The sequence below is a fragment of the Coccinella septempunctata genome, chromosome 4, assembly GCF_907165205.1.
Source record: "Coccinella septempunctata chromosome 4, icCocSept1.1, whole genome shotgun sequence".
Classification (NCBI taxonomy): domain Eukaryota; kingdom Metazoa; phylum Arthropoda; class Insecta; order Coleoptera; family Coccinellidae; genus Coccinella; species Coccinella septempunctata.
The window spans coordinates 37,258,171-37,285,364 of record NC_058192.1 but is presented as its reverse complement, the minus strand read 5'-3'; the positions used below and the strand labels follow the sequence as shown (position 1 = coordinate 37,285,364).

Sequence of the window (27,194 nt, the reverse complement as noted above, 5' to 3'; positions counted from 1 at the left end):
ACTTCAATAATATAAAGTCATTATCGGGAATTTGGACTCTTTATTACACTCTCAACAATGCCGACGTTTCGGGAAGCTACTTCCCTTCTTCATGGGCTAGTTAAGATATCACTCTAATGAACATTTGTCAATTGTAATAGGGCCGATCAAGGTTATGCAGATCATATTTGGAATAAAAACCAACTTAACTTAGACCCGGTACTCCGGTACTTTCACGTGCGAATAACTAAATTTATTCGATAGATAAGTCTTAGGCCTGCCGCAGACATGCAATTTTTAGTTTTGCAACTGTTTAGTTGCAGAAGTGAGTACAATGCATTTATATGGGGCCGCGCAGACATGCAACTAAAAAGTTGGAGCGATTGCCTTTGTGTGTGCCCTCGAACCGCTTGCAATTAAACTGTTGCGCAACTGAAAAGTTGCATGTCTGCGGCAGGCCTTATTCTTAGGATAGGTAAAAATGCAGTCTTTTCAGTCTCAGATAGTAGAGAGTTGAAGTGTTGCCATGAAGGTAAACGTTAACGTTATAATTGACATCTACGATTCATCATCGAATAAATCTGTCATTGAAACTTAATTAAAAGAGTTTATTTGTCATAGATCAAATGTCGGTACGTCATTATTGGTTGAATTTTTCAGATTCTTGATATATGGTTATTCTTTGTGTGATGCCTTATTTTACATTAATCAGTGAAAAGTAGTATACCGTGTTTTCATAGAATTATTATTCGTCAAATAATTTCATCTGAAAGCACCGAAATAAGGTATCCTTCAGATAGGAAATTATTTGACGGATACTTATTGAAAGTGAATAAAATTTATACGAAGGTGAAAGTACCGGGCCTTAATCGAACAACGACGTAGTAAACAAATCGTACCCACAACAAATCCTACACGCAATGGGCAAGTTTCCTAAAACTCCAAAATCGAATTTAAGATTATTTATGGAAACCCATTTCCATTAGTTATCCAACACCTGAAAGATTCGCTTCAAAATTTAGAACAGGGATAATAAAACAAAAACAAAAAACACACTTCTTTTAAAGTTTTACTCTTTGGCGATCGATTTCGGTTGTCAAACCATCATCAGGCCAGCTGGAAAGTATATATGTGTTTTCTCAAAATTTCATCACTTAAATTCATGTAGGCATTGTAGTAAGAATGTGCAATCTTACCGTCAATGAGGTAGTCTCTTTCATAAAAATCATTAGACTCTCGACAACAAACAATGTGGAAGAATGTTGTTGTTGAATTTCTTCTGGTCGGTATGTGGTGAAATTATTCGATACGTAGCCTAAACGAAAGTGTAAGTTAATTTAAGTTGTCATCTGTCACGTTTCTAATGTTAGGGGGTATGTTAGGGAAATTAATTATCTTTATTAGGCTGCCCTCTCTAAGGTTGAAATCTGATAGTTCGTTTAGTAAATGTCGATTATCTCTGTTCTTTAAAATCTCCAATTGTTCTAGCATTGTTAGTTTATAAAAATTATGACCTTTATGTAATATGTATTTTCAAGTTATCAAATTCTATGTTATGTTTACATTCGTTTATATGGCATCCTAATGCTGACTTGGGGTGATTTTTACTGTGTTCGTCGAAACGTTTTTTCATATTACGTGTAGTCATGCCGATGTAAAAGGCAGGACAGCTTGAACAATTTATCTGATATACTCCACTTTCTTCCTCTCGTTTAGTTTTGGTTTTGTTGTTGACTAATAGGTTATCGATTGTTTTATGTCGTTTGTTTATCAGTGTGTAGTCGTATTTCGCTGTATATTTTCGTGTAAGCCTTTATAATATGGTACTGTTAAATAGAGTCTTCTTTTTGTGATATGGGGGTAGATTTTCTTCATTGTTATTTTTCTTTTTATTGTGTTGTATACTTGGTCGATGTATTCTTTAGTGTATAGGTTATTTGTGCCTAGTTGATATATTATACTTATTTCTTTTTTGTAATTTTCGGGGGATAAGGGAACATTAAGAATTCTATGAAACAAAAAATTGAAGGCGGCTCTTTTCATCGATGGTGCACGATAAGATTGATATGGGATAATATTGTCAGATTGTGTAGGTTTTCTATAAATTTCAAAAGAGAACTTATTGCCTATGTCAAGAGAAATCGTCAGGTCGAGGAAGTTTATGGTATTCGATATTGAATGTTCTAGGCCATTCTTCAGCCATCTCGTCACCAGCTCATAAAATAGCCAAATTCATCAGTCAATTCTTCACTAATAAATTGAAATTTAGCTCTGAAAATTCGATCAAAAATTCTCTTGAATTAGTTCAACACCTCACATCACTAAATCTAGACCCCAATAAAGAATATACATTAATTTCTTTCGATATTGTGAACTTATACACTAATGTACCCGTTAATGACTCGCTTTCTCTGGTTGAAGAACAACTCAATGAACATTACAATTCAGATAACTCCCTAAATCTAGATAGAGAAGATATTGATAATATAATGAAACTAAGTACCTTAATCTCAGAACAAAATTTTTTCATGTTTGACAATAATAATGATGTGATGAAAGATGGCCTACCAATGGGTTCACCAGCCAGTGGACTAATAGCGGAATTTTATGTTAATCACGTAGAAAAACAAATAATGAAAATGCCTTTTAAATATAATATAATTACATGGAAACGATATGTAGACGATATCTTTTGCATCTGGGAGGGAACAGAAGAGGAACTGAAAGAATTCTTCACAACTATTAATTCTTAATTTAAAATAAAGTTCACCCTAGAACATTCAATATCGAATACCATAAACTTCCTCGACCTGACGATTTCTCTTGACATAGGCAATAAGTTCTCTTTTGAAATTTATAGAAAACCTACACAATCTGACAATATTATCCCATATCAATCTTATCATGCACCATCGATGAAAAGAGCCGCCTTCAATTTTTTGTTTCATATAATTCTTAATGTTCCCTTATCCCCCGAAAATTACAAAAAAGAAATAAGTATAATATATCAACTAGGCACAAATAACCTATACACTAAAGAATACATCGACCAAGTATACAACACAATAAAAAGAAAAATAACAATGAAGAAAATCTACCCCCATATCACAAAAAGAAGACTCTATTTAACAGTACCATATTATAAAGGCTTACACGAAAATATACAGCGAAATATTACGAAATACGACTACACACTGATAAACAAACGACATAAAACAATCGATAACCTATTAGTCAACAACAAAACCAAAACTAAACGAGAGGAAGAAAGTGGAGTATATCAGATAAATTGTTCAAGCTGTCCTGCCTTTTACATCGGCATGACTACACGTAATATGAAAAAACGTTTCGACGAACACAGTAAAAATCACCCCAAGTCAGCATTAGGATGCCATATAAACGAATGTAAACATAACATAGAATTTGATAACTTGAAAATACATATTACATAAAGGTCATAATTTTTATAAACTAACAATGCTAGAACAATTGGAGATTTTAAAGAACAGAGATAATCGACATTTACTAAACGAACTATCAGATTTCAACCTTAGAGAGGGCAGCCTAATAAAGATAATTAATTTCCCTAACATACCCCCTAACATTAGAAACGTGACAGATGACAACTTAAATTAACTTACACTTTCGTTTAGGCTACGTATCGAATAATTTCACCACATACCGACCAGAAGAAATTCAACAACAACATTCTTCCACATTGTTTGTTGTCGAGAGTCTAATGATTTTTATGAAAGAGACTACCTCATTGACGGTAAGATTGCACATTCTTACTACAATGCCTACATGAATTTAAGTGATGAAATTTTGAGAAAACACATATATACTTTCCAGCTGGCCTGATGATGGTTTGACAACCGAAATCGATCGCCAAAGAGTAAAACTTTAAAAGAAGTGTGTTTTTTGTTTTTGTTTTATTATCCCTGTTGATACTCTTAACGCACTATGGAAGCTTTCATCACCAAAATCAAAATTTAGAAATTTCAGAAATACACCCTTCGAAACTTAGTGAACATTCGAATATGTGAAAGCTTGTGACGTAGAATGCCTTTACTAAAATCTAGTAATTTTTGTTAATTCGACAACAGTGGCACCGATCAAGAAGATATCCACAAATTGCATAAAATTGTTTCTGTAATCCGTGTCTATACCTTCTTAAAACCGAAGACATTTTCTGTCATTGTTTGTTTTTTTTGTCAAATGTGATCACAAAACTTGATATTTATTACGTCTTTAGGTGCGTTCGGCCAGTAGACTCTATCAGCACTTTTTGTTCCGAGTCGTTCGGGCACGCAGTTTCAGAACAAAAAGTGTCAATAATTGTCGTTCGTTCTAGACGGAGTAGAGTTTTCGGAATCAACTCTATGAGCCCCAGCTCCCAAGGTGGGGCGCGAAAGGAGTTTGTGTAGAAGTAGGGTTATGAAACGAGACAAACCATTGAACTAACATTTAACATTTAAACTAAACTTTCTTTAGTTCAATAGACAAACCATAAAAAACCACTTATAAACAAACTATTCATAAAACTGCAGAATTTCCATAATAAAAACCAATTATCGGGAATTTGGACTTTTATTGTGGATGTTGAATTACTTTAAATCTTCGCCGACGTTTCGGACACAAAACTTGTTCCTTTATCAAGGCTCGAAATAATGGACAATAAAAGTCCAAATTCCCGATAATTGGTTTTTATTATTGACAACATGGACGAAAATCCTGATACAGGTGTAGAATTTCCGTTTAATCCACACTAAGAATTATCTATTCATATACATTTTCGAACAAATTGCATCAAATTCAAATTTCTCCCATGATTTTTGTGGTTGACATTTGTCATTCGTTCAAAAATTGCCGATTTGTACAGGCTCCATTAGCCCTAGCTGATCTGTGATAAAACTCTAGTTCTACTCGCTCTGTACCGGTGTTTACTGGCCGAACGTAGTGTATGTTGATCAGAAAACTTTCATGACCATTATTGACTCGATGAGCGTTGCCGGATTGTGAAAATGACGTAGAATGTTCATAAGAGAGCACTTCTGAAATCAGAATTTTCGAAAGTGAATACAGACAAAATGCAATATGTTAAAATTCGAAAAAAATATATTTCGATATATTTGAGGTATAAAGATTTTAATAACATATATTTTGAAATTTAGGAAAATACCCCATTACATACTGGGAAGATTTGTTGTGGATACGATTTGTTACCTACGTCGTTGTTCGAGAAAATTAAGTTGGTTTTTTATCCAAATATGATCTGCATAACCCTGATCGGCCCTATTGCAATTGACAAATGTTCATTAGAGTGCATTGCTGAGAGTGTAATAAAGAGTCCAAATTCCCGATAATGACTTTATATTGGAAAAAAAGTTATGTACCTATGATTAATTATTTTTTCCTTAGCTATCATAAAGTCTTCGAATCAGTTCGATGAATAAAGGCTGTATTGTTCACTTTTTCTGCTCTTGTTTATGAAAACTTCACTAACGTCCAGTTCCATAATCAAATTTAAAGCCACTTCAAGCTTAAAGCTTCCTTTAGTGTAATTTTTACGGCCGGTTTCATAATCAAACCTAAAGTCGCTTTAATTTTAAAGCTTCCTTTAACCCTACTAAAAATGACAGTAAGGGAAGCTTTAAGCTCAAAGTGACGTTAAATTCGATTATGAAACTGGACGTTAGTAGGGTTCAAGGAAGCTTTAAAATTAAAGCCAAAGATTATAGAGTTAGGTTCTCTTCTAACTCTATAATCTTTGATTAAAGCGACTTCAGGTTTAACTATGAATCCGGCCTATAGCTTCTTCCATTGTCACGAGATAGATGAATTTATTTTCAACAACATATTTTTCATGAAAATTCTCATTGAATCATCAAAATATTCTCCGTTACACGATGTAAACAAATAAAAGTGCATTAACTTTTTATTTACAAAAATTGACACCAGGGGGCGTATCGCTTTTTTGGAATTCCCAATAGATAAACCGGTGTGAAGTTGGCAGACTGTTTGACCAAAGATTAACTCTTTGGTTTGACGGGAAGGAAACAGCCGAAGGCTTGGACCAGTGGAGCACGCTCGGAAATAGATTTGTCGTGCAACTAAGAACTCGGTTTGTTTCATACAAAGAAAACGGCGACGGAGCACAACCAGATTATGTACAATTATTCAATAGGATGGAAGGAATATGCTTTAAAAAAATTGTGGACTTCGGATGGGACGACAAGGTTGTAAGTTCAACCCTTAACATTTATAATTTTTTTTCACAAGGAAAACGGCGAAGGAGCACAAACAGATTTTGTACAAAAACGAAGAATTCCGTTACATTTGCACAAGAAATGTATTTCCGACCGTGCGCCACTGGTTCAAGCCTTCGGCTATTTCCGTCAAACAGTCTGCCATCTACACACCGGCTTTTAGATCACCTGGGTTGCGTTCACAAACTTACTCTGAGTAAGCTCTGATTACTCGAAGCGTTCATAAACGTACTTTTAGCGTATGGTTCGTATATACACATTTGGTAACCGAAAGCAAAGATTAACAAGATGTACCACTCCACTATTTTGACCAAGCGAGTTTCGTTGACCTTGAGCAGCTCGCATCTCGAAATGGGCGGAGTTAGAAAGAACAAATGTCAAATTTGAATTTTTCTAACCTAGTACACCTAACCAATATTTGATTATTTTATTAAAAATAAGTCACAAGTATTTCGAATTATCTTGTAGAAATATTCACATAGTGAATTGATTGAAACGGTTTTTTCTCAAACGAACAGGCAAATGGATCCTTATAACCTCAAAAAGTACAAGCAAACGTCATTCCGTGTTGTTACAAGTGATATTTCAAAGAATATTCTCGTTGTTACCAGCTACGGAAGAGTGGTATTCAAGTTTATTAATGATGCCTAGAGGATAAACAAGATTGGGGGTTTTTATGCTTACATAATTCAAGAAAGAGATATAAGTTACAGTCCCGATAAGTTTCCACTTGTGGAATATGGAGATATTGTGGTTGCTCTTGTTTCAATAACCAGTTCTTAAACAAATCAGCGAATGAAAACCTTCAAGAGCTCATCAACCTACCAATACTTTGAAGCAGGCTTTTTATCTGGGTTACACTGTGGTGTATTCGCTTTAAAATATTCTGGTATTTCACAAAAGGTCTGCACGATTGAATTGGAGTGCAATATGTAGAGAAAGAAAAGAAATAATGACTAACCTTTAATAATATGCTACAATATTATGAAATGCATTGGTGATATACCGAATTTCGGCTGACTAGTGCTCCTGACCGATGGCTATGCAACGGTTGTAAAAGTAATTTGGGGATGGAATAAGTATCTAAATACATAATATAATGTAACTTAATTTGTATTGAATTTTCTCGAAAAGATGCAACGCTTCATTGAAAAGGTGTATTTGCTTTATTATGAAAAGGAAACATTATTAAAATATAATCGGTACAAATATATAAACATTATCAAAGTATAACTAGCCGAAATAAATGAACATAATTAGTATAATCGGAATAAAAATATATCCAATATAAGCAGTTCTTTCAATAGTGTCCAACCATTTTACCTTAACTAAAACTCATTTTTATTTTGGAGTTTCATTCTTGACATCTCTTTATAAAATACAATTATTGGAAAATCAGGCCTTAAAAGGCATACCACTTCACTTCAGAATGACTACGTGTTACTTAACCATGAAGATGGAATATCAGTTGCTCCAAACAAGCATCTATTCGAATGGATAATTAGAATTAACAAAAACTGAATTCATCAAAAGCTTTTGTTTACTTCACAAAAATATCAAACAAATTACAGAATACGATTGACATTAACGTCAAAACGAGAGCCGATTTCATTCTTCAAGCTGATTGGCCTATTCAATATATCTGCGATGTGATTGGATCACCCCGAACTTGAAACCAATGAGCGTTAGTTTGGAGTGTAGAATGATTTGAAGGTCTCCCCACCATTTACACAGACTCAGGAACTAAATTGGACGAGTGAAATCTCTTGTTCCTCTTTGCCGAAAGTTACCTGACGTTCTTTTCGTTCCGTGGAACATTTAAACAGTTGTTTTTATTAAGAAAAAGCTGAAAGTGATTTAATTACATTAGAAAACTCAATTGTGATCAATGAATTAATATGGTATCTTCGAATTTAATATCTTGAAGTTCTAAATGAGACAAAATTCCAATTTCAAATTTTCAATGACCACCTCACACATTTCACGAGTGGGATGATTTTTCCCATTTTTTCCAACTGAGGGCAAAATATTCGTCAAGTTTTTTTCTGTACTATACAAGTTGTCCCAAGATGTTCCATACAGTCATTGAGCCGTATTCATGAGAAAAGGTTATGCTTATAATTGCAGAAAATGAAGGAATTCCTTGAGCTCGCATTCATAATATTCCGAATAAAATCTCGGCTCTAACACAACCCGTCGATAAAATTTTGTTTCTAATCACCACCCCTCTAAAAACAACCCCCCTTTGTTTTAAAGTGCACCCTTATAATTTAAAATTTTTTCACTCTGAACGATTCCCTAGTAAAAGAAAAATTTAAATTGTATCCTTACATTCTGTTCACTTGTTCACTCTAAACGATTCCCTAATAGAAGAAAAAGAAAAACACGTTAAAAAAATCAAATTGAATAAGATGTCCAACTAAAACAAAGTTACCACCATAGAATTTAAAATTATCGTATTACTATAATTTTTTTTTATTGTCTGTATTGAGTGCCTTGGGGCACTAAAAATATTTCATCATAAATCGCAAAAATGGTGGATATGCCAGAATTTATAATTATAATTTTAAAGGGTTGAATTTGCGTAAGAAAATGAAAAATTGTTTTAACATATTTTTTTCTTTATTGGGGAATCGTTTAGAGTTGAAAAAATATAAGGGTGCAATTTGAAAAAATCATTTGGGAGTGGATTTTAGGGATGGTAATTAGAAAAAAAATTAATGACGTATTCTGGTTATAGTTCCTGATTCCATTAAGTTGAAACTTTTTGTTTGAACTTTCTATCTTGTCTGAGAGCCGAGATATTGACTGTATCCAACATCTTGGGACACCCTGTATATTTTTTAAATTTTCAGATACATATTGCATTAAGATTCTCTGCCACTGGTAGTAATCAAATGGGTGAGGCTTCCAACATATTTTTAGTTGTTGACTGTGAGTTTTAAATTTATCACAAGTATTCAATACATGTTAGAATGTTATATTCAAAAATTCTCAGCAATAAGAAAAGTAATTAAGATGATGTTGCTCTTATTCTTCCCATCTTAAAGTTTCCTTTCTTAAACGGAACCATCTTGAATTCAAAATGTCAACTTGGGAACATGCGCAGCTTCATTTGATTCAGATGAACCCACAATTTTGCGATGTTGCCAGAATGTATAGTACGAGTCGCCCAATTCCGTAGCGTATACGTAGTAGATAGTTTCGGGAATAGATCGAATCGGTTCTATGCGCTATCATCCGTGCGCCCTGTCTCGTATACTCTACGTTGCGTATGGACTCGAGAATCGAACCCCAGAGCGGTTACTCTGGTGACAGATATTGAACCACAGATTACAGAGTAGAAATGTATTGAACTGAATTGTCAGGAATTCGACATTTACGGACCGCCCACTTACTAACCAGAAGAAACCAAAGTGTATATACGGACCACAGCCTTATAGTTCCTTTTAGTTTCCATGCTCTGTGAGCATGGCCATACTCATACCAAAGAGTAACAAGCGAGGTAACAAGAGTTACTCTTTGCTCATACTCTACTCTCGGAGTAAGTTTGTGAACGCAACCTAGAATATTCACTTTCAGCTCTGCTAAGCATAATTGCCAATAAATTTTGGGATAGATTAAAAATGAACATCCAAATAAATGGTAGACAAAATAATTGATGAGACCAAACGGGCCCACCTCAAATTTTGTCGATTTTTTTAAAATGTTCGTAAATTACACTGAATTTATGATGATTATGGATGTTTGTTTCCTATAATTTAATTAATTCGAATGTTCTTTTCAACAGAACTCGACAAATTGGAGTTTTGAGCTAATTTATTAGGAGAAATGTGGATAAAAATGTTGGAATGAGAAATGTAGGATAAAAATTGAACTGAATCATTTTAAGGTTAGGGCAGTGAAAAAACCATTTCATACATTAAAATATCATTTTTATCCATTAAAATGAAGGACCGAAAGGTGAAAATATAACAATTCATGAGCGAATATTCATTACATGGCATGTATTTTGATTAAATTTTCGTAAAATCGTTACTCTCCCAAAAATGTTTCGTTCGGAATTCCGAACCTTAACTTTCCGCAGATTGATACTAAGTAACACCATTCGATTCCTTATAAAGAATTATATCTACAAAAAAATAACTATTAAAATCAGAAATGGGGCTTGAATCGAAATTTTACCCATTTCAATAAAAATGACAGCGGAAAATGCGGCATCATGATTAGGCAAGTTCTGTTTCGCATTGAAATTGCAACATACCGATAGAAATATTTACCAAAACTTGAACAAGATATGAGATGAAGGTGTGTAGTTTTTTTTCAATACATCAATTAATATTTTTCTCACCCCATGTTGATTTTTCTCCTCTGAACCTCGCCCAGAGTACAGTTAATGAGTTTGAAGTTTAATAAATCACAAGCACTGACTTTCGACTCGAAATGTGGAAATAATTGAATGCAAAGAATGAGATTAATGAGACCTCGAGAAGTCACATTGTAAATTTGAAGGTTATCGTAACCAGTACATTCCCCTTTCTGATAGGCCACTCCAGACCTAATAATTAGGTCTATGGGCCAACGTTCTAACCTCACAAAAATTGTGGAGTACAAGCATACAAGCAAGAAGCAAACGCGTCAAAATCATTACAATCAGAGACAAACTTACAATGGAAATTCCTCATTTGAAGAATACTTTTCGTGATTTTCGTTGTTCCAAGATACAAAAGAGTGGTATTTTAGTTCTTCAAGAACTCCAAGAATATTTATTTGGCAATCTGTAATAGATTTACGAAATGTAAGTTGATATTAAACTTTTGTGATGATAAATATCATCATATATCAAGATTTCTGTATCAACTACCAATTTTCTTTCAGTGAAAACAAAGAATGCCCGTTTCGTTGAAATTTCGATAATAAATCGAGAAGTGCCTGACGTTATACCCAGAAAATAAACAAGATTGAAGGTTTTTATCCACATGCACCATTCAAGAAACAGATATAAGTTACAGTCGCAATGGAATATGGTGATATTGTGATTTTTCTAGTTTCTACAAACATCTTTCACACTCAATCAGCAAATGAAAGCATTCAAGAGTTTAGCAACCTACAAATACAATAGCTTGCTCTTTATCTAGGTTAGGCTATAAAATATTTAGAACAAAGTGTTCGGGGAAAGTATTTCACGCAAGGGTCGGCACAGATGAATTGGTGCACATGTAGAAAACGGAATTGTGACCAACCTGTGATAAAATGCTGATATAAGGATTGTGAAATTCTTTGGATCCATATGAAATTCCTCAGATAGACCATTGTTCCTGGCCTTTTGCTCTGCAGCGTTTGTACAGGCGGTATAGAGACAGAATGAATATTTTTTCAAAATTATATTATTATTATAAATCTTAATAATAATAATAATATTATGTAATTTAGTTGTATTAAATACTCCTGAAAAGATGCACTGTTTCATTGAAAAGGTGTATTCACTATACATATGAAGCAGGAACAGTGTAAAAATATAATCGGTGCAAAATACAATTCTTAAGAAAATAAACAGCATAAATATAATGAGTATAAAAATGATGCCTGGACTGGTCAGGTCCGCGATCGCGAAGGGGCCCCCACATAACGTAGATAAAGATAATAAATTAAGTAGCTTCAACAAGTAAGTTGCTCACAAAGAAGCTGTTACTTCAGACCAAGGGGAGTAAAATATTGAAGCATGTTAGTTAAGCCCCTTCTATTCTAGTATGTATAATTTTAATGGAACTATTTGGGTGCATGGCAAGTGGGGGCTATAACAACATTGTAAACTGTTAAACACACATATTTGTTTTTAATTTAAGTATTATTTTTCTAATCACTAAAATTCGTTCTTCATTACTTTTATTACAAAAATTATTTTGACCTAATTCATTCATACTCATTTGATGTGACTAAAATACTGCATTTCAGAACTGAAAACAGATCCACTTCACCATCACTGTACACTAATGTTAAATCCCAAAGGAAGAAATCACAGGGGTTAAGATCCGGGGAGCGTGCAGGCCTAGAAATGGATCCGCCATTTCTATCCACCTATTAGGGAACACATTATTTAAATAATTTCGAACGTTTCTTCGAAAGTGGGCTGGTGCTCCATCCAGTAACAACCACATTTTCTGCCAAATATTTGGAGTAACATCTTATGGTAATCCTGGCAAATTGTTCTGGAGAAAATGGAGAAAGTCTTCACCTGGCATTCGTGGTGGTGGAAAAATTGGCCCAATAAGCATTCCACACAGGAGTCCGATCCAGACATTCAAGGAAAACCTTTGAGGAAAATCTGTTCTTCTGATAGCTTGTGGATTTTCTGTAGACAATACATGGGTATTGTAGAAATCGTTTTCTCCATTTCTTGTGAAAGTGGCTTCGTCAATAAACAGAATACATATGAATATGTTGTTAAATATTGGTGATTTAAAAGCCACAGGTAGAATTCTTTTCTTCTAGGATGATCTTCTGGTTGGAGTGCTTGAACTTTCTGGAAATGGTAGGGGTGCAATTGCTCTTGTCTTAGTGTCTTTCAAACTCTACTGTGGCAGACTCCGACGACCCTGACTATGGATCTAGTACTTGTCGATTGTTACCACAGATTACAGAGATGTAGGGATACTGAACGTTTACACGAATCCCTGGGAGCAAATGTTGGCAGGCCTGTAACATCGAAAATGGCAGAAATCGAGGAGCAGTTTCTGGACATAATTGAGTAACAATCTTCTCTGTAATCTGTGGTCCGTATATACACTTTGGTTTCTTCTAGTTAGTAAGTGGGCGGTCCGTATATGTCGAATTCCTGACAATTCAGTTCAATATCTGTCACCAGAGTAACCGCTCTGGTAACTTTCGGTTACCAAATGTGTATATACGGACCATACGCTTTTTTCGAATCGGACTAGTCTGATGCAAATCTGTTGGCTCCGAGTATTTGAGTGGATCAAATCGATTAATCTGGTCGTTTGAGGTGAGGTCATTTGTTTAGGAAGTCTGAAAATTTCAAAATCGTTGATCATAAAGAAGTTGGTTCAATGTCTGCGAAATATTAATTAAGGAAAATTGACAGACATTGGTCAGTTTGTAATGATAAGTTCTTTAATAGTAATTAATGAACACATGGTTAAAAAAAATAGATGTTATTCACCGAAAACATTCATTATTCGCTAGATACCAAAGGGTAATGAGGAGCTGTTTCTCAAGCGAGATCTCTGGGTGACCATTATTAGCTTCTGTCAGAAATTAAAAAAATAGTAGGTATCAAAAGTTGACGAATACATTCTGAAGCAAAGATTTTAATGTAATATCTTTGTTCTGAAGTGTTGTTGAAACTGCCTATCAGGAAAATTCGGAACAATGTAGTGGACTGCTTTTTTTTCACTATTGACATAACGACTGCCCTCTAGTGCACTCGATCAAAGACCATCAGCAAAGATTATAGAGTAGAAAGATGGGAAACGAGGCGACTAAAGCGATTTGAGCGCCATCTGTGTGTCACGCGTGTTTTTAAGACGCTAGGACTGTGAAATGTATTTTACGTGATTAAGTTTTTCACCCAACTAAGGAAAATGGAAGCGTAAGTATTAAAAGTCGTAACATGTGAATCGGTCATTCATTGATTCTAATTTTCAGTGCTCCGGAGTGGATAAAATTCTCAGAGCTTGAAGACAATTAATTCAGCAAACACTACTTACTACACCATGTGCAATGAACATTTTACTGCAGGTCAATTGAGAACTGTTCATCGACGTAAATTGTTGTATGCAGAAAGCATCCCTTGCATGAACGGCCTATTAGGGAAATGATGATCTTTATAGGTCCATTCAATGATTCTCAAAAGCTACTCTTTCAATATATTCAGAAATTTTTTTTTTTGTATCGTTTATTGCTTTTTTACAATCTACTTCACAGGGAGTATTAAGTAAAACAAATGAAACAAACAACACAAATGATAGTCGTGGAAGTGAGGTGCCCACTGGCACCAGCACTTATTTATTGATGCTGTAGTAGGTCTTCAGGCCAGAATTTTTTTAGTCTTCGGTTGGGTGGTCCATTCCTGTACAGATTTTCGATATGGTCATTTGTGTGGCCTGTTAATCGGTTTTGGTAGTTAGTGGCAACTGTTTTGATTTCTTTGCTTATAAACGGTATTTGGAGGTCTTCATGTAGGGTTTTGTTGCTTACGTACCAAGGAGCATTTACCATAGAACGAAGAGTTTTTAACTGGAATCTTTGTATTATGTTGATTCTTGATGATTTCGCACAACCCCAAAGTTGCAGGCCATACGTCCAAATAGGTTTCAGCATTACTTTGTACAGTAATACCTTGTTGTTGACGGAAAGTTTAGATTTTCTCCCCAGTAGCCAGTACATCTGTCTGGATTTGATGTCTAGTTGTTTTCTCTTTGTTTGTATGTGCTTTTCCCAAGTGAGTCGTCGATCCAAGTGCAAGCCAAGGTAGTTTACATTGTTCTTAACTGGTAGAGGTAATCCATCAATTGCCACTGGGGGACAATTGCTTTGGCGAGTTGTGAACGTCACTTGAACTGATTTGGAGTGGTTCATTTTGAGTCTCCATTTTTTGTACCAAGAGTTCAGTTTGTTCAGATGGTTCTGCATGTTAGTTGATGAGATGATTGGGTTTTCGTCTACTGAGAGAACAGCGACATCATCCGCAAAGGCGGCTACGGTCGTGGAATTACTAACTGGCAGATCGTACGTGTATAAGAGGTAGAGCAAAGGACCTAGAACACTACCTTGTGGTACTCCAGATCTTATAGGGTAATGGTCTGACGTGGCGTCGTTGAACCTCACTGAAAAATATCTTTCTGTTAGATAAGAACTCAAAAGGAGGAAGTAGTTGTGGTTCAGGGTACATTTGATCTTGAATTTCAGTCCTGTGTGCCACACCTTGTCGAAGGCCTGCGCTATGTCGAGGAATACTCCAGTACAGTATTGTTTATCTTCGAGAGTTTTAGCAATAGTGTTGACTATTCTGTGGGCTTGGTGAATAGTGGACATGTTCTCCCTGAAGCCGAATTGGTAGTTGGGAAGAATATTTGCCAGATTGTGCTCTTCGCGAATTCTTTCGAGTAGTAGTCTCTCGAATATTTTACTGGGTATGGGTAGCAAGCTGATGGGTCTATATGATGTTGCCTCTTCTGGGGGTTTACCATTCTTGTGTATCATAATGATGTTGGCGTATTTCCATATGACAGGGAAGTAGCACAATTGCAGAATGCGATTATAAATTGTGGTGAGGAAAGCAATTGCTTTTCTAGGCAGTTTTTTGAGGATTTCAGATGTTATAAGATCGTACCCGGGGGATTTTCTGTCTTTGAGTTTTTTTATTTCCCTTTTAACCTCTGTTGGGCTTATGTGTCGGATCGGTCGTGACATTTGACAAGGTGTATCAAGCAATTCTTCTATATTTGGGGAGTCAGATGTTTCCTCAGGCTCTTCGAACACGTTGTAGAGGTGCTCTGCAAATGTATCTGCTTTTTCTTGGTTTGTGCGTGCCCACTGGTTGTTGTTGGCTCGTATTGGAGAGGCTCGAGGAGTGGGTCTTTTAAACTTTTTTGTTGCTTTCCACAGGCTACGATCATCAGGAGATAGGTTCTGCATGTAGTTCTCGAACATAGAATTTTGTGCTTCCTTAAGTGTTCTTGAAAGTTTTCGCGATAATGTTCTGTATTGATGCAAGTCATTTTGATTACGGGATCTCTGCCACTTTCCTCTGGCTCTCCTTTTCTCGGCAATCAATTTTCTAATGAATAAAGGGCTTCTCATGTATTCATTGGGTTGTTCTTCCTGGGGGGTTGCAAACCATGCAGCTTGTTGTACGATGTTGGTGAAATGTTGTGCAGCTTCGTCAACTTCTATTGGTTGCTTTATGCTGATTTTGGTGTTCAAATTGTTCTCAATATAGGTCGTAAATTTATCCCAGTTTGTTCGTGATGAGGTCAACTTGGGATGAACACTCATGTTTATTATGGTGGGGCACATGGTAGTGATGACAGGTGTGTGGTCGGATGACAGATCGTAGTTGGATTCTATAGAACAAGTTTGGGTTGGAATGTTGTTCAATATGAAAAAATCAAGTAAATCAGGTAATTTCCCAGGCTCGGTTGGCCAGTAAGTTGGTTCCCCAGTGCTTAGGTGACTGTAGTTAGCATCCGTCATAGCTCGGAGTAGATTGCGTCCTTTTGTGGTGATGAGTCTGGAACCCCAATGGGTGTGTTTAGCGTTCCAATCGCCTCCCACGATGAATTTATTTCCTAGGGTGTTGAAGAACTGGTTATACAAGTCTGTAGAGATGTTGTGTCGTGGTGGGGAGTATAAAGCGGAGATGTTGAGGCTTCCTATGTTGGAGTTTATCACAGATTACAGAGTAATCTGTAATCTGTGGAGTTTATTTGAATTGTCGTAGCCTGAATTTCTCTGGTTTGGAACTTGTCTAGTTCATGATGTGGGATTGTGTTCCGGATGATAACTGCAGACCCGCCGTGTCCTCTACCGTCGGGATGGGTGGTGTGATACAAGGTGAAGTATGGTATAGAAATGGTTGTCAATTCAGTAAAGTGAGTTTCTGAAACTAGTAGTACATCCACCTTATTGATGTCTAGGAAGGTAATCACCTCCTGTCTATGGTTTGCTAGACCATTTGCATTCCATGTTGCAATTCTCAATATTTTAGTATCCATTTTTAATTTATCTTTTGAATGACAGATTGAAGCAGATTCAAAATCATGCTGTTTTGATTCATCAGTTGGGAAAACATGTTCTTGAATTCTTCTAGGAACTTCACGAGTTGTGAACCTATTTCCTGTGTTTGTTTTTCATTTGTGTAGGTGTGCTTGTTTTGTGTCGCCTGTGCATAAGTTTGGTAGTTTTTGTTTTGCTGTACGTTGATGTTTGAATTAGGTTGGACCATATGGGCTGAAGGGGGTTGTGAGGGATTCGTTATTCTGTTTGACCTGTGTCTTGAGTTTCGTTTTTGGATAAGGTCTTTGTAGACAGAGCAACCTTTGTAGTTTGCCGGATGGTCACCATCGCATAGCGCACATTTTGCTGGAGTATTTCTTGGTTTCTGGCATTCTTTGGTGTTATGTTGATCACCACACTTCACACAGTTGTATGGTTTGAAACAGTAAGTCTTTGAGTGTCCATATTCCTGACAGCGGGTACATTGCACTATATCCCTTTTTTTCCTTGGGGGTTCCACTGTAATTTTAGTGTTACTAATGAATTCTAGGTCGAATATTTTTTTATTGTTAGGTTGGGGTTCTAAGTCGATGAAAAACATTGACAGAGGTTTTTTCGTTATTCTGTGTCTGATGTTGGTTATGTTGCGTGCATTGTGGCCTGATTTGGCTAGTTCACTTTTTATTAATTCAGGGGGTACAGAATGATGAAGGTTTCTGATGACTACTCTATAGGCTCTGTTTTCCTTGATTTGGTATGTGTGATGTATTATTGCTTCATTTCGTAGATGTCGTACAAGTTTCCTATAGGTTTCAGAGGTATGAGGGCAAACTTTTACAGTTTCATTACTTAATGCCTTTGTGTAATATGAATTTGATTCTATTACTGTGTTCAGGTTCTCGATCATGGCGTTGAAGTCATTAACACCGTAGATATATATTGGCGGTGGTTTTGGCGGAGTAATTTCTCTTTGGGTATGATGGTTTTGTGTACCGGTAGAGTGTTCATTTTCTTGATTTTCTATTTCGATAGACTGTAGCGCTGAAAAACGATTTTCTGTTGGTGTTGGGTATGTATGTAGTTTTTTGTTGTTATCATCTGGTGAGTGGATCCTTTTCCGTTTTCCAACACACTGCCATTTATGTCTTGGATCTTCTGAACTTGGCTGTCTTTCTTGTGACAGGGTGTTGCTGAGATTATTGACGGTTGTGTTTATTATTTGAAATGCCCTTGATGTTTCTTGAGTTGGTTGAAATCCTAGGAAATCGTCTTGATTCTGTGTGAACGCAGAATGATTCTGATTTGAGGACATATTTATGTCTTCACTGTGTGTGGTCAGCTTTACCACATTGATGGCTCACCTTATCTTGTTCCAGGTGTTGTTTACTTCCAAAAAAAAAATGGACTGTTTATAGAAATTGTTTGCTTCCTTATTTCCGCGTTTCCGCGGAAATATAAGCGAAAAATGAAAATTTCGTCAGTAAAGATACTGTTCTTGAACTTATGCACTGAAATTATAACTTTTTTGAATTTTTCCGATCGCGAATAACACACTTTATTTGTGAACAAAGCAGAATAACATGGATCATGTGTACTCTCTGGAGGTCACAAGTTGAATATATATTCAGAAATGCAGAGGTTTTATTGATTTCCATTTGGGAACCGAGTGACTGTCAAATTGTTGTTTAGAAAGTCAAAGTTTTATGAAACCTGCCTTGAGTGATTTTTTCATTCATTATACAATTTGTATATTGTGTCATGAAGAGACCATATCATAAGGAAATCATAAAAAAAGCACCAAGAAACTATACTGACATACAGGTCTTGCATATGTCTGTAAGATTTTTTTAAGTGTTGTTCTGAAAATTCTGTAAGTAACCGGAATATGTATGCTATGATGGTATGTTGAATATTGGTTCATATTAATTTCTGATATATGTATGTATATTTTACAAATTCAACTAAGTTCATTAATTCAGAACAACCTATTGTACAGAAACAACACCTTCGACCTATAGCAGATCACCATATACTTTGGTGTCCTAGTTAAAGCTTCATTTACTGCCCACTATTTCAATTTTTATAAATTGCAAATAAACATATAGCGCATCCAACAGCGTTTTTCGTTGCTCTCAATTGATTCCAAACAATGTTTAGATGAAAACTAACATCCTGATCACAAAGCAAAACCATACTTTTGTTTTGTCGCTCAGGATGTTTGTTTTCTGATAGAAACAAAGTCAATATTGGAGTGCAATACGAGAAATAGAATTCGAATTTCGCGCCTCTCAATTAAAAAACAGAAAACTGTTATCAAAAAGTTTTCCTGTTTTGACAGTGCGTTTTTAGCGCCATCTCATTGTCACGCGTGTTTTCACTGGCCAAAATGTAGTCGGTTTTTAGTACTAGCGATATGAGGGCGTTTCCTAACTTTCTACTCTATAATCTTTGACCATCAGTAGGAAATGAAATGTTAGAGAAGGTTTTCTGTACGAGTTGTCGAAGTGAAACAGGAGATGGCGCAAGCGTTAGGAACCCTGTACAATCTCTAACGAGATTTGATAGTCACTGTAGAACCCTGGAATACGCTCTTTTTCAAGTAGGTACTTGAGATTTGAAATGCAAGAAATTCCTTATGAAGACGGGATTCACTGAGCGTCCTTTCTTGAAACGAGTTAAACCGGTTTTTTCTGTTAGTTTTTCTCTAGAGTGAATTTTCGAGTAAGACAAAGCTTGTTTTTCTCTTTAGTTGTTCAGTGAATTCCATACGTAAGTTACCACTCATTCCATTATTACCGTTTCTTGTTTTATTAATTTGAAGGTTTTATTGCGAATATGCGGCTTTGGGTACTTGATGCATCTTATTAGTTTTCATTGTTAAAGTATTCCGTTAATTATTCAAGGGCCAATTCCGTCCGTCTCTATTTTATGTGCTTCACACACAATATAACTCATTTCCTTTATTCTAGGTAAAAACGTACTTTCTGGGTTTTTCTTCCTTTGAACACGTCATAGGGACACCAGACGCCGTTTTGGACGCTATCCCTTTTTGCTTCCAATTCGATTCCAGTTATGATTTGAGGGCTATTATAATAAACTTGTTTTATGGTGGATGCGCTTGTGTTATGTAATGTTCATAGTATTAATTTCTTAATTTCTACATATTTTTTTGTGCTTATCTTATGAATACGTGTTAATGTCACTGAAGCGTCCCCAAGCCAAGCCAATGATTCGATTACTTAGGTACGACCAACAGGGTAAATACTGTAATTGCATTAAGGACCCTTAATTATCATTTTTCCCTTTCTTTTATTATTATTATTTTTCTCTTCACTGGTGGAGTTGGTCAATACCGGACATATTTGAACGTGATAGCCAAGAGCGGAAATAATTCATATTTGTGTTACGGGGCAAACATACAACTTTTGTGGATTTTGCCCTTCCTAGTATCCTGCAGGCCGGATACCCTTGTATCTGCGTCGATTTCTGAGGCCGGATGCCCTTGCAGCTGCGTCTCTCTCCCCTGAGGCCGGGTACCGTTGTAACTGCGTCTCTAACCCTTTAGGCCGGATACCGTTGTATCTGCGTCGATTTCTGAGGCCGGATGCCCTTGCAGCTGCGTCTCTCTCCCCTGAGGCCGGGTACCATTGTAACTGCGTCTCCAACCCTTTAGGCTGGATGCCCTTGCATCTGAGTCTAATCCTTCCCACAACCCCCTGACTGAACCCTACCCAATTCAGAACTGTTGTATGCTGTAACGTAACCCATCTCACTGAAGTATCGGTTAAGAGTCATCATTAAGGAGCTGATAGCTGCAGATGTAACTGATTCCACCAAGTGTGCATTTCACGTGAGATTTTCTCTCGCCAGTTGAACCTGTTGCCGTAGCTACGTAAAGTCATACCTGTGTAGTAGATTATGTAGTTTTTGCTGTTCTAAGGGGAGGTTTTCTCGCAGCTCTTTTTCCTCCCCTCTGCTGCGCCCTAGAGCTATGACATTGGAAATCGTCTCCAATGAAACCCGAAATAAACGTTTCTTGTTTGGGTTTAAATGTGTTGTTTTCTTTCGAATCTCCCAACCTCCCGTCAATTTTTCTATTAGTAATCAGGGTAAGTACTTTGGGTTGCCTACGTTATGTGGAGTCCTACCACAACCAGACGATCACGATCTTTGGCCATAGAGTAAGTAAGGTGTCTTTAAAGTGCTGTCATTCGTAAGTATCTTCGAAGTAAAAAGAATTCTACAAGCAACACTGACCAGCGCAAGGTAATTTAAGGTCAGGACAGTACAATACGGACTATATGACATATGTCCGTATCATATAGTTCCAAAATAGTCCCTGACCGACTTAATACAGGCAATGTTAAAAATATGTCCTTACTGGATATCCATTAGGTGTCCGTGATGATCATAGTACGGACCATATAACTTATGCATATATATTACATGGTCCGTATAACGTCCATCACGTTCACCTAGTGGATATCCGGTAGGGACATCTTTTGAATGTCCTCACCGGATATTCACATGTCCCTACCGGATATCCAATAGGTGTCCGTCATGGACGTTATACGGACCATGTAATATATACATGTTATTTGGTCCATATTAGGTCCATTACGGACACCTATTGGATATCCGGTAGGGACATCTTTTGAATGTCCATACTGGATATTCACTAGGAGTCCGTAATGGACGTAATATGGAACAAATAATATGTATATATTACATGCTCCGTATAACGTCCATGACGGACACCTATTGGATATCTGGTAGGGACATCTTTTGAATGTCCATACTGGATATTCACTAGGAGTCCGTAATGGACGTTACATGGACCAAATTACGTATACACATTACATGGTCCGTATAACGTCCATCACGGATACCTAGTGGATATCCGGTAGGGACATCTTTTGAATGTCCATACCGGATATTCACTAAGAGTCCGTAATATGGACCAAATAATACATACATGTATATCAATGAACACCAAAATTTAATATTATTTTTCACTAAACTAACGTTATGATGAACGAAGACTAAATACTTGAGTAATTACTATTATAAAATAATCTATGTTTGAGTTTTAAGACTTTAGTTTTTATTATACGGTATTTCTGTATTAATCGACTACTATTCCATAAATCAGTTAACAATATAATGAATATGTTCCTACAAGTAGGTATATCGTATAGTCTCGGTAGCTAGGACGGTTGCAGCGAAGACTCAGTAATGTGATGTCCCCACGTATTCGCGAGTTCGAATCCGGGCCAAGTGTAAAAACTTTCCAGTAAGTATGGATGGAAATAAAAACAACACAGAAAATAACATCTGCGTCTGAGTGTAAGACATTGGGTTCTAGGACATTAAAATTCTAATAGATAGGATAGCCAACGTAGGGGTTCGTGTCGAACAGTGAACGGGAGTACACGTGCGATACCAGCGATACACATTATCACTTCCGTACCATCTGCTTCAAACGTACGTAAACAAGTATTTTATTTTCATTCGGAAATTAATCAAATTCCGAATAAGTTTTCCATATAAATCGGTTGTCCTTAGGGCAACTAAATAATCGAAATCATGGCTAACACCAATCCATGGCAAACTATGAAAAAACGAAAATTTTCAAATCTTTCTCCAGAAATTATCGAAAGTCCACCAACTGAAATCAGCAATAGATTTCAATATTGAGAAAACAATGCAGACACTGATGAAACCTCACAAATCACACCAATTATACCCAAACCTCCACCCATCTTTATACACGGAGTAACAAACTATCAGGAAATGAGAAAGAAATTATTAACAGTAATTGACGATGAACAATATTATTCAAAAGCACTCTCAAACAACTGCATCAAGATAAACGACAGAATACTAGACATCTACAGACAATTAGTAAGATTTTTACGTGATGAAAACATTATTTTTCATACTTACCAGATCAAACAAGATAGAGCATACAGGGTGGTTATACGAAATCTTCACTACAGCGTCGCAATAGATGAAATAAAATCAGAGTTACAAAAATTAGGACACACAGTTAGAAACATCAGTAACATAAAAGACCGAATGAAAAATCCACTTCCACTATTTTTTGTCGACTTAGAACCAAAAACAAACAACAAAGAAATATACGATGTTAAATTCATATTAAATCAAAAAATAGATATCGAACCACCAAAAAGAAAACGCGAAATCATCCAATGTACCAGATGTCAAGAATAAGGACATTCTAAAAGTTACTGTAACAGACCATATATGTGCGTTAAATGCGGCCAACAACACGATTCTAAAACTTGTACAAAACCAAAAACAACTCCTGCAAGATGCGCCTTATGTGATGGTGATCACCCATCCAATTACAAAGGATGCCAAGTTTACAAACTTCTGACAAAAACGAAGAACCACAACCAAACCCTGAGACAACCTGTCAGACTACAAGACGTTCCAGAAACTACACATGAAGTAGACCATAATGCCGCTAAACTAATAAATGAACCAAAAAGACTAACTTATGCCCAAGCGCAAGAAGATTATCTTCCACATAATCAAGAAGCTACCCTAGAAACCGCGATGACATCCTTTCTCTCAGACCTCAAATCAATGATTATGCAAATGATGAACCAAAATCAGATTATTCTTAATCTCTTAACAACACTCGTTAATAAATTTAAATAGCAACAACCCAGCAAACACTGAAATCCAGTCTCTGTACAAAAACTGTACTTCGTTGCTTCAATTGACTGCAGTGACGGTAATGCAATAACTGCACCAAAAAGGACCGTATATGTCCCGGTGGACTTTGCAGTTACTGTACAGTACAAACTGCATTCGACATACAGCCACAGCTGCACTTCAAAAACAGCGATGGTATTGCAATCACCGTAAAGCAAGCTGCACTTCAAATGCAGCAGTGACGTGCTAAAACTGTACAGCAAGCTGTACTTTAAATGCAATATTCACTTTGCAAAAACTGCACAGATAGCTGCACTTCAAATGCGACAGTTACGTGCTAAAACTGTACAGCAAGTTGTACTTTAAATGCAGTGGTCACTGTGCAACAACTGTACAGCAAGCTACACTTCAAATGCAGCAGTTAAGTGCAAAAACTATATCGAAACTCGCAATTACGAAACAATATTCTATGTAGAGAAGTTTCCTAGTCTTAAACAGAAAAGCTATTCTGCAAATCGGAAATTTTCAATTTCACTTGATTTTTTGACGGTATGTGCAGGGGTGAGTTTACGCTATTTGAAGAATGGATTACTCTTGGGGTGATAGTGGGTTAGTGAGGCCTCTCTAGGAGTTATCTACGACAATCGCCGAAGCAGCGTAGTTCGTGCCCATTGAACTAAAGTTCAATGTTCGTGCCTGCTATAAACGCCGGTTACGTGGAGTAGTGCGTCGCCGGTGGCGCCATCGTTTGGCGTATGCTGCACCGCAATAGACGTGTATGCATAGATATGGAGACATGGACTGTGCCTTCCCTTTATATCTATGCATGAAATACGGTCAAAAAAAGTGACAGAGAGAAAAACACGTCGGGAATGCAGTTGTCTTTTTTCTAGAATTTTGATTGGTCTACACTCACCTCTATGTGAACAAAAAAGAGACAGGTAATGTCCCGACGAGCTTTTCTCTCTTTCTAATAAATAGCCAATTTCATGCTGCCATTGCTCAGTCCATGTCTCTATGTCTATGCGTGTATGCTACCCTGTGATCGCAACCGTCAAGAGCAGTGATGCCATCATTTGGCTAATTCTGGTACCACCATGGTGAGATGAAGTATTCTTCTACCAGGGGTATAATCCATATTTTGGTAATGAAAGGAGTCTTCAATTATTGAATTAAATCTGTTTATGAAATGTCTCTTTAACCTTCATAATCGAATTTTCAACTTCTTGAAGAATGTATATGTTTAAGTTTCAGGAATTCCTATGAATTATTATTCTAGATTCTATCATTAACTCTATATCGAATACTCCATTTTTCAAATGAAGAATTACCAATACAGAAACTATGCAGTCACTGTACCTCAAAAATTGCGTTTTGAAAATGCAGAATTATCAATACAGAAACTGTGCAGTTACTGTACATCAAAAGCTGCGTTTTGAAAATGCAGAATTATCAATACAGAAACTGTGCAGCCACTGTACATCAAAAACTGCGTTTTGAAAATGCAGAATTATCAATACAGAAACTGTGCAGTTACTGTACATCAAAAACTGAGTTTTGAAAATGCAGAATTATCAATACAGAAACTGTGCAGTTACCGTACATCAAAAACTGCGTTTTGAAAATGCAGAATTATCAATACAGAAACTGTGCAGTCACTGTACATCAAAAACTGCTTTTGAAAATGCAGAATTATCAATACAGAAACTGTGCAGTCAATGTACATCAAAAACTGCGTTTTGAAAATGCAGAATTATCAATACAGAAACCATGCAGTCACTCTACATCAAAAACTGCATTTTGAAAATGCAGAATTATCAATACATAAACTGTGCAGTTACTGTACATCAAAAACTGCAGTTTGAAAATACAGAATTATAAATACAGAAACTGTGCAGTTTCAGTACAGCAATCTCTGTGCTGCAATCTGGTGGCACTTGTAGTGCAGTATTTGTACAGTTGCTGTATATTGTGTTTGTTGGGAAAAATGGCGGGGTTTATACGTATCGCTTCATGGAACGCCAATGGCCTTCCATACCACAAAAATGAATTAGCAGCTTTCATGAATATTTATAAAATAGATATTATGTTGGTATCGGAAACTCATTTCACAGACAGAACCTACTTCAATCTCCCACAATATAAAATATATTCTGCTGAACATCCAAATGGCAGAGCACATGGAGGCTCAGCTATTCTTATTCGTAGCAACCTTAAACACCATGCGTTGACCAACTATATTACTGACGAGATACAAGCAACAATTATCAGAGTATATACAACTACATGGAGCTTCGAGGTATCATCTATCTACTCCCCGCCACGACATAACATCACAGAAAATAAATACTTGGAATTCTTCAATAAATTCGAACAAAAATTCATAGTAGGAGGAGACTGAAAGCCAAGCATACTCACTGGGGATCACGACTGATAACTCCTTAAGGACGCAATCTAATGAAGGTCATAGTGAACAAAAATTTAGAAGCAGTTTCTTCAGGAACACCAACATATTGGCCGACTGATCCAAACAAAATCCCTGATCTTTTAGACTTTTTCGTCACTAAAGGATTTGCAAATGGCCACCTACAAACAGAAGCAACACCGGATCTATCATCAGATCACTCGCCCATTTTACTGAACCTAAGTACAACCCCTATATTCAGGAAGAATAAACCTACTCTCACAACACATGAGACAAACTGGAACTCATTTAAACAAATCCTAAGTGACAACATCAAACTGGACATTAAACTCAAAGATCATCAAGATTTGGAAGAAGCCTCCAAATTTATTGTAGAAATTATTCAGAAAGCAGCCTGGGAAAGCACAACAGCGAACTCTAAACAAGATGAAAAAACGAAATTACCTCTGTATATTCGATAAATGGTTACCGCAAAACGACAAGCGAGAGGAAGATGGCAGAGATCTCGTAATGCGACAGATAAAAAAGAATATAACTATCTGGCTAGAAAACTACATAGGATCCTACAAGAGTATTCCAATTCACAATTTCAGCACCACATAGAGAGCATCGATAATAACGGTGAATACAACATCTGGAAAGCTACGAAAAAGCACAAAAGACCTATAAAGCGGAATCCTCCGATCAGAAAACTAAATGGAGAGTGGGCTAGCTCTGATGAGGATAAAATAACTCTATTCGCAACACATTTATCGCAAGTATTTACCCCAGATGAACCCCAACCAGGAATCAATGATGCAGAAGTTGAGTCATTCTTGGATGTTGCCTGTCAAATGTCGCCCCCTGTTAAACCATTCAAGCCCAAAGAAGTTTTTTATGAAATAAAGAGGTTGAAAAATAAGAAAGCTCCTGGATACGACCTGATAACAGCAGAAATTCTGAAACAACTGCCACAAAAAGCAATCATATACATCAATACTCTGTTCAATCGAATGATGATCCTATCTTACTTTCCCACAATCTGGAAATATGCAGAAATGACTATGATATCCAAACCGAACAAACCTGAACATGATGTGAAATCCTATAGACCCATAAGT

At 36.4% G+C, this 27,194-nt stretch overlaps 1 protein-coding gene and 2 long non-coding RNA genes across 3 annotated transcripts in view; 1 reads left to right on the top strand and 2 right to left on the bottom strand.

The window, feature by feature from the left end:
- Positions 1-10,778, bottom strand: part of LOC123312498 (6-phosphogluconate dehydrogenase, decarboxylating) — a 47,263-nt gene extending 36,485 nt beyond the window's left edge. The window contains exon 1 of the mRNA XM_044896954.1: positions 10,600-10,778. Within this exon, the coding sequence (XP_044752889.1) occupies positions 10,600-10,604 (5 nt within the window). The 5' untranslated portion in view covers positions 10,605-10,778. The remainder of the gene's footprint in view (positions 1-10,599) is intronic.
- LOC123312519 lies at positions 10,162-10,593 on the bottom strand. Its single transcript, XR_006537637.1, has 2 exons — positions 10,434-10,593; positions 10,162-10,380 (listed from the first exon to the last, which is right to left on the bottom strand). It is a non-coding gene; the product is annotated as an uncharacterized LOC123312519 (long non-coding RNA).
- A 96-nt stretch (positions 10,779-10,874) lies between the features above and the next one.
- On the top strand, positions 10,875-12,685 carry LOC123312518. Its single transcript, XR_006537636.1, has 2 exons — positions 10,875-11,046; positions 11,127-12,685. It is a non-coding gene; the product is annotated as an uncharacterized LOC123312518 (long non-coding RNA).
- The last annotated feature ends 14,509 nt before the right edge of the window (positions 12,686-27,194 follow it).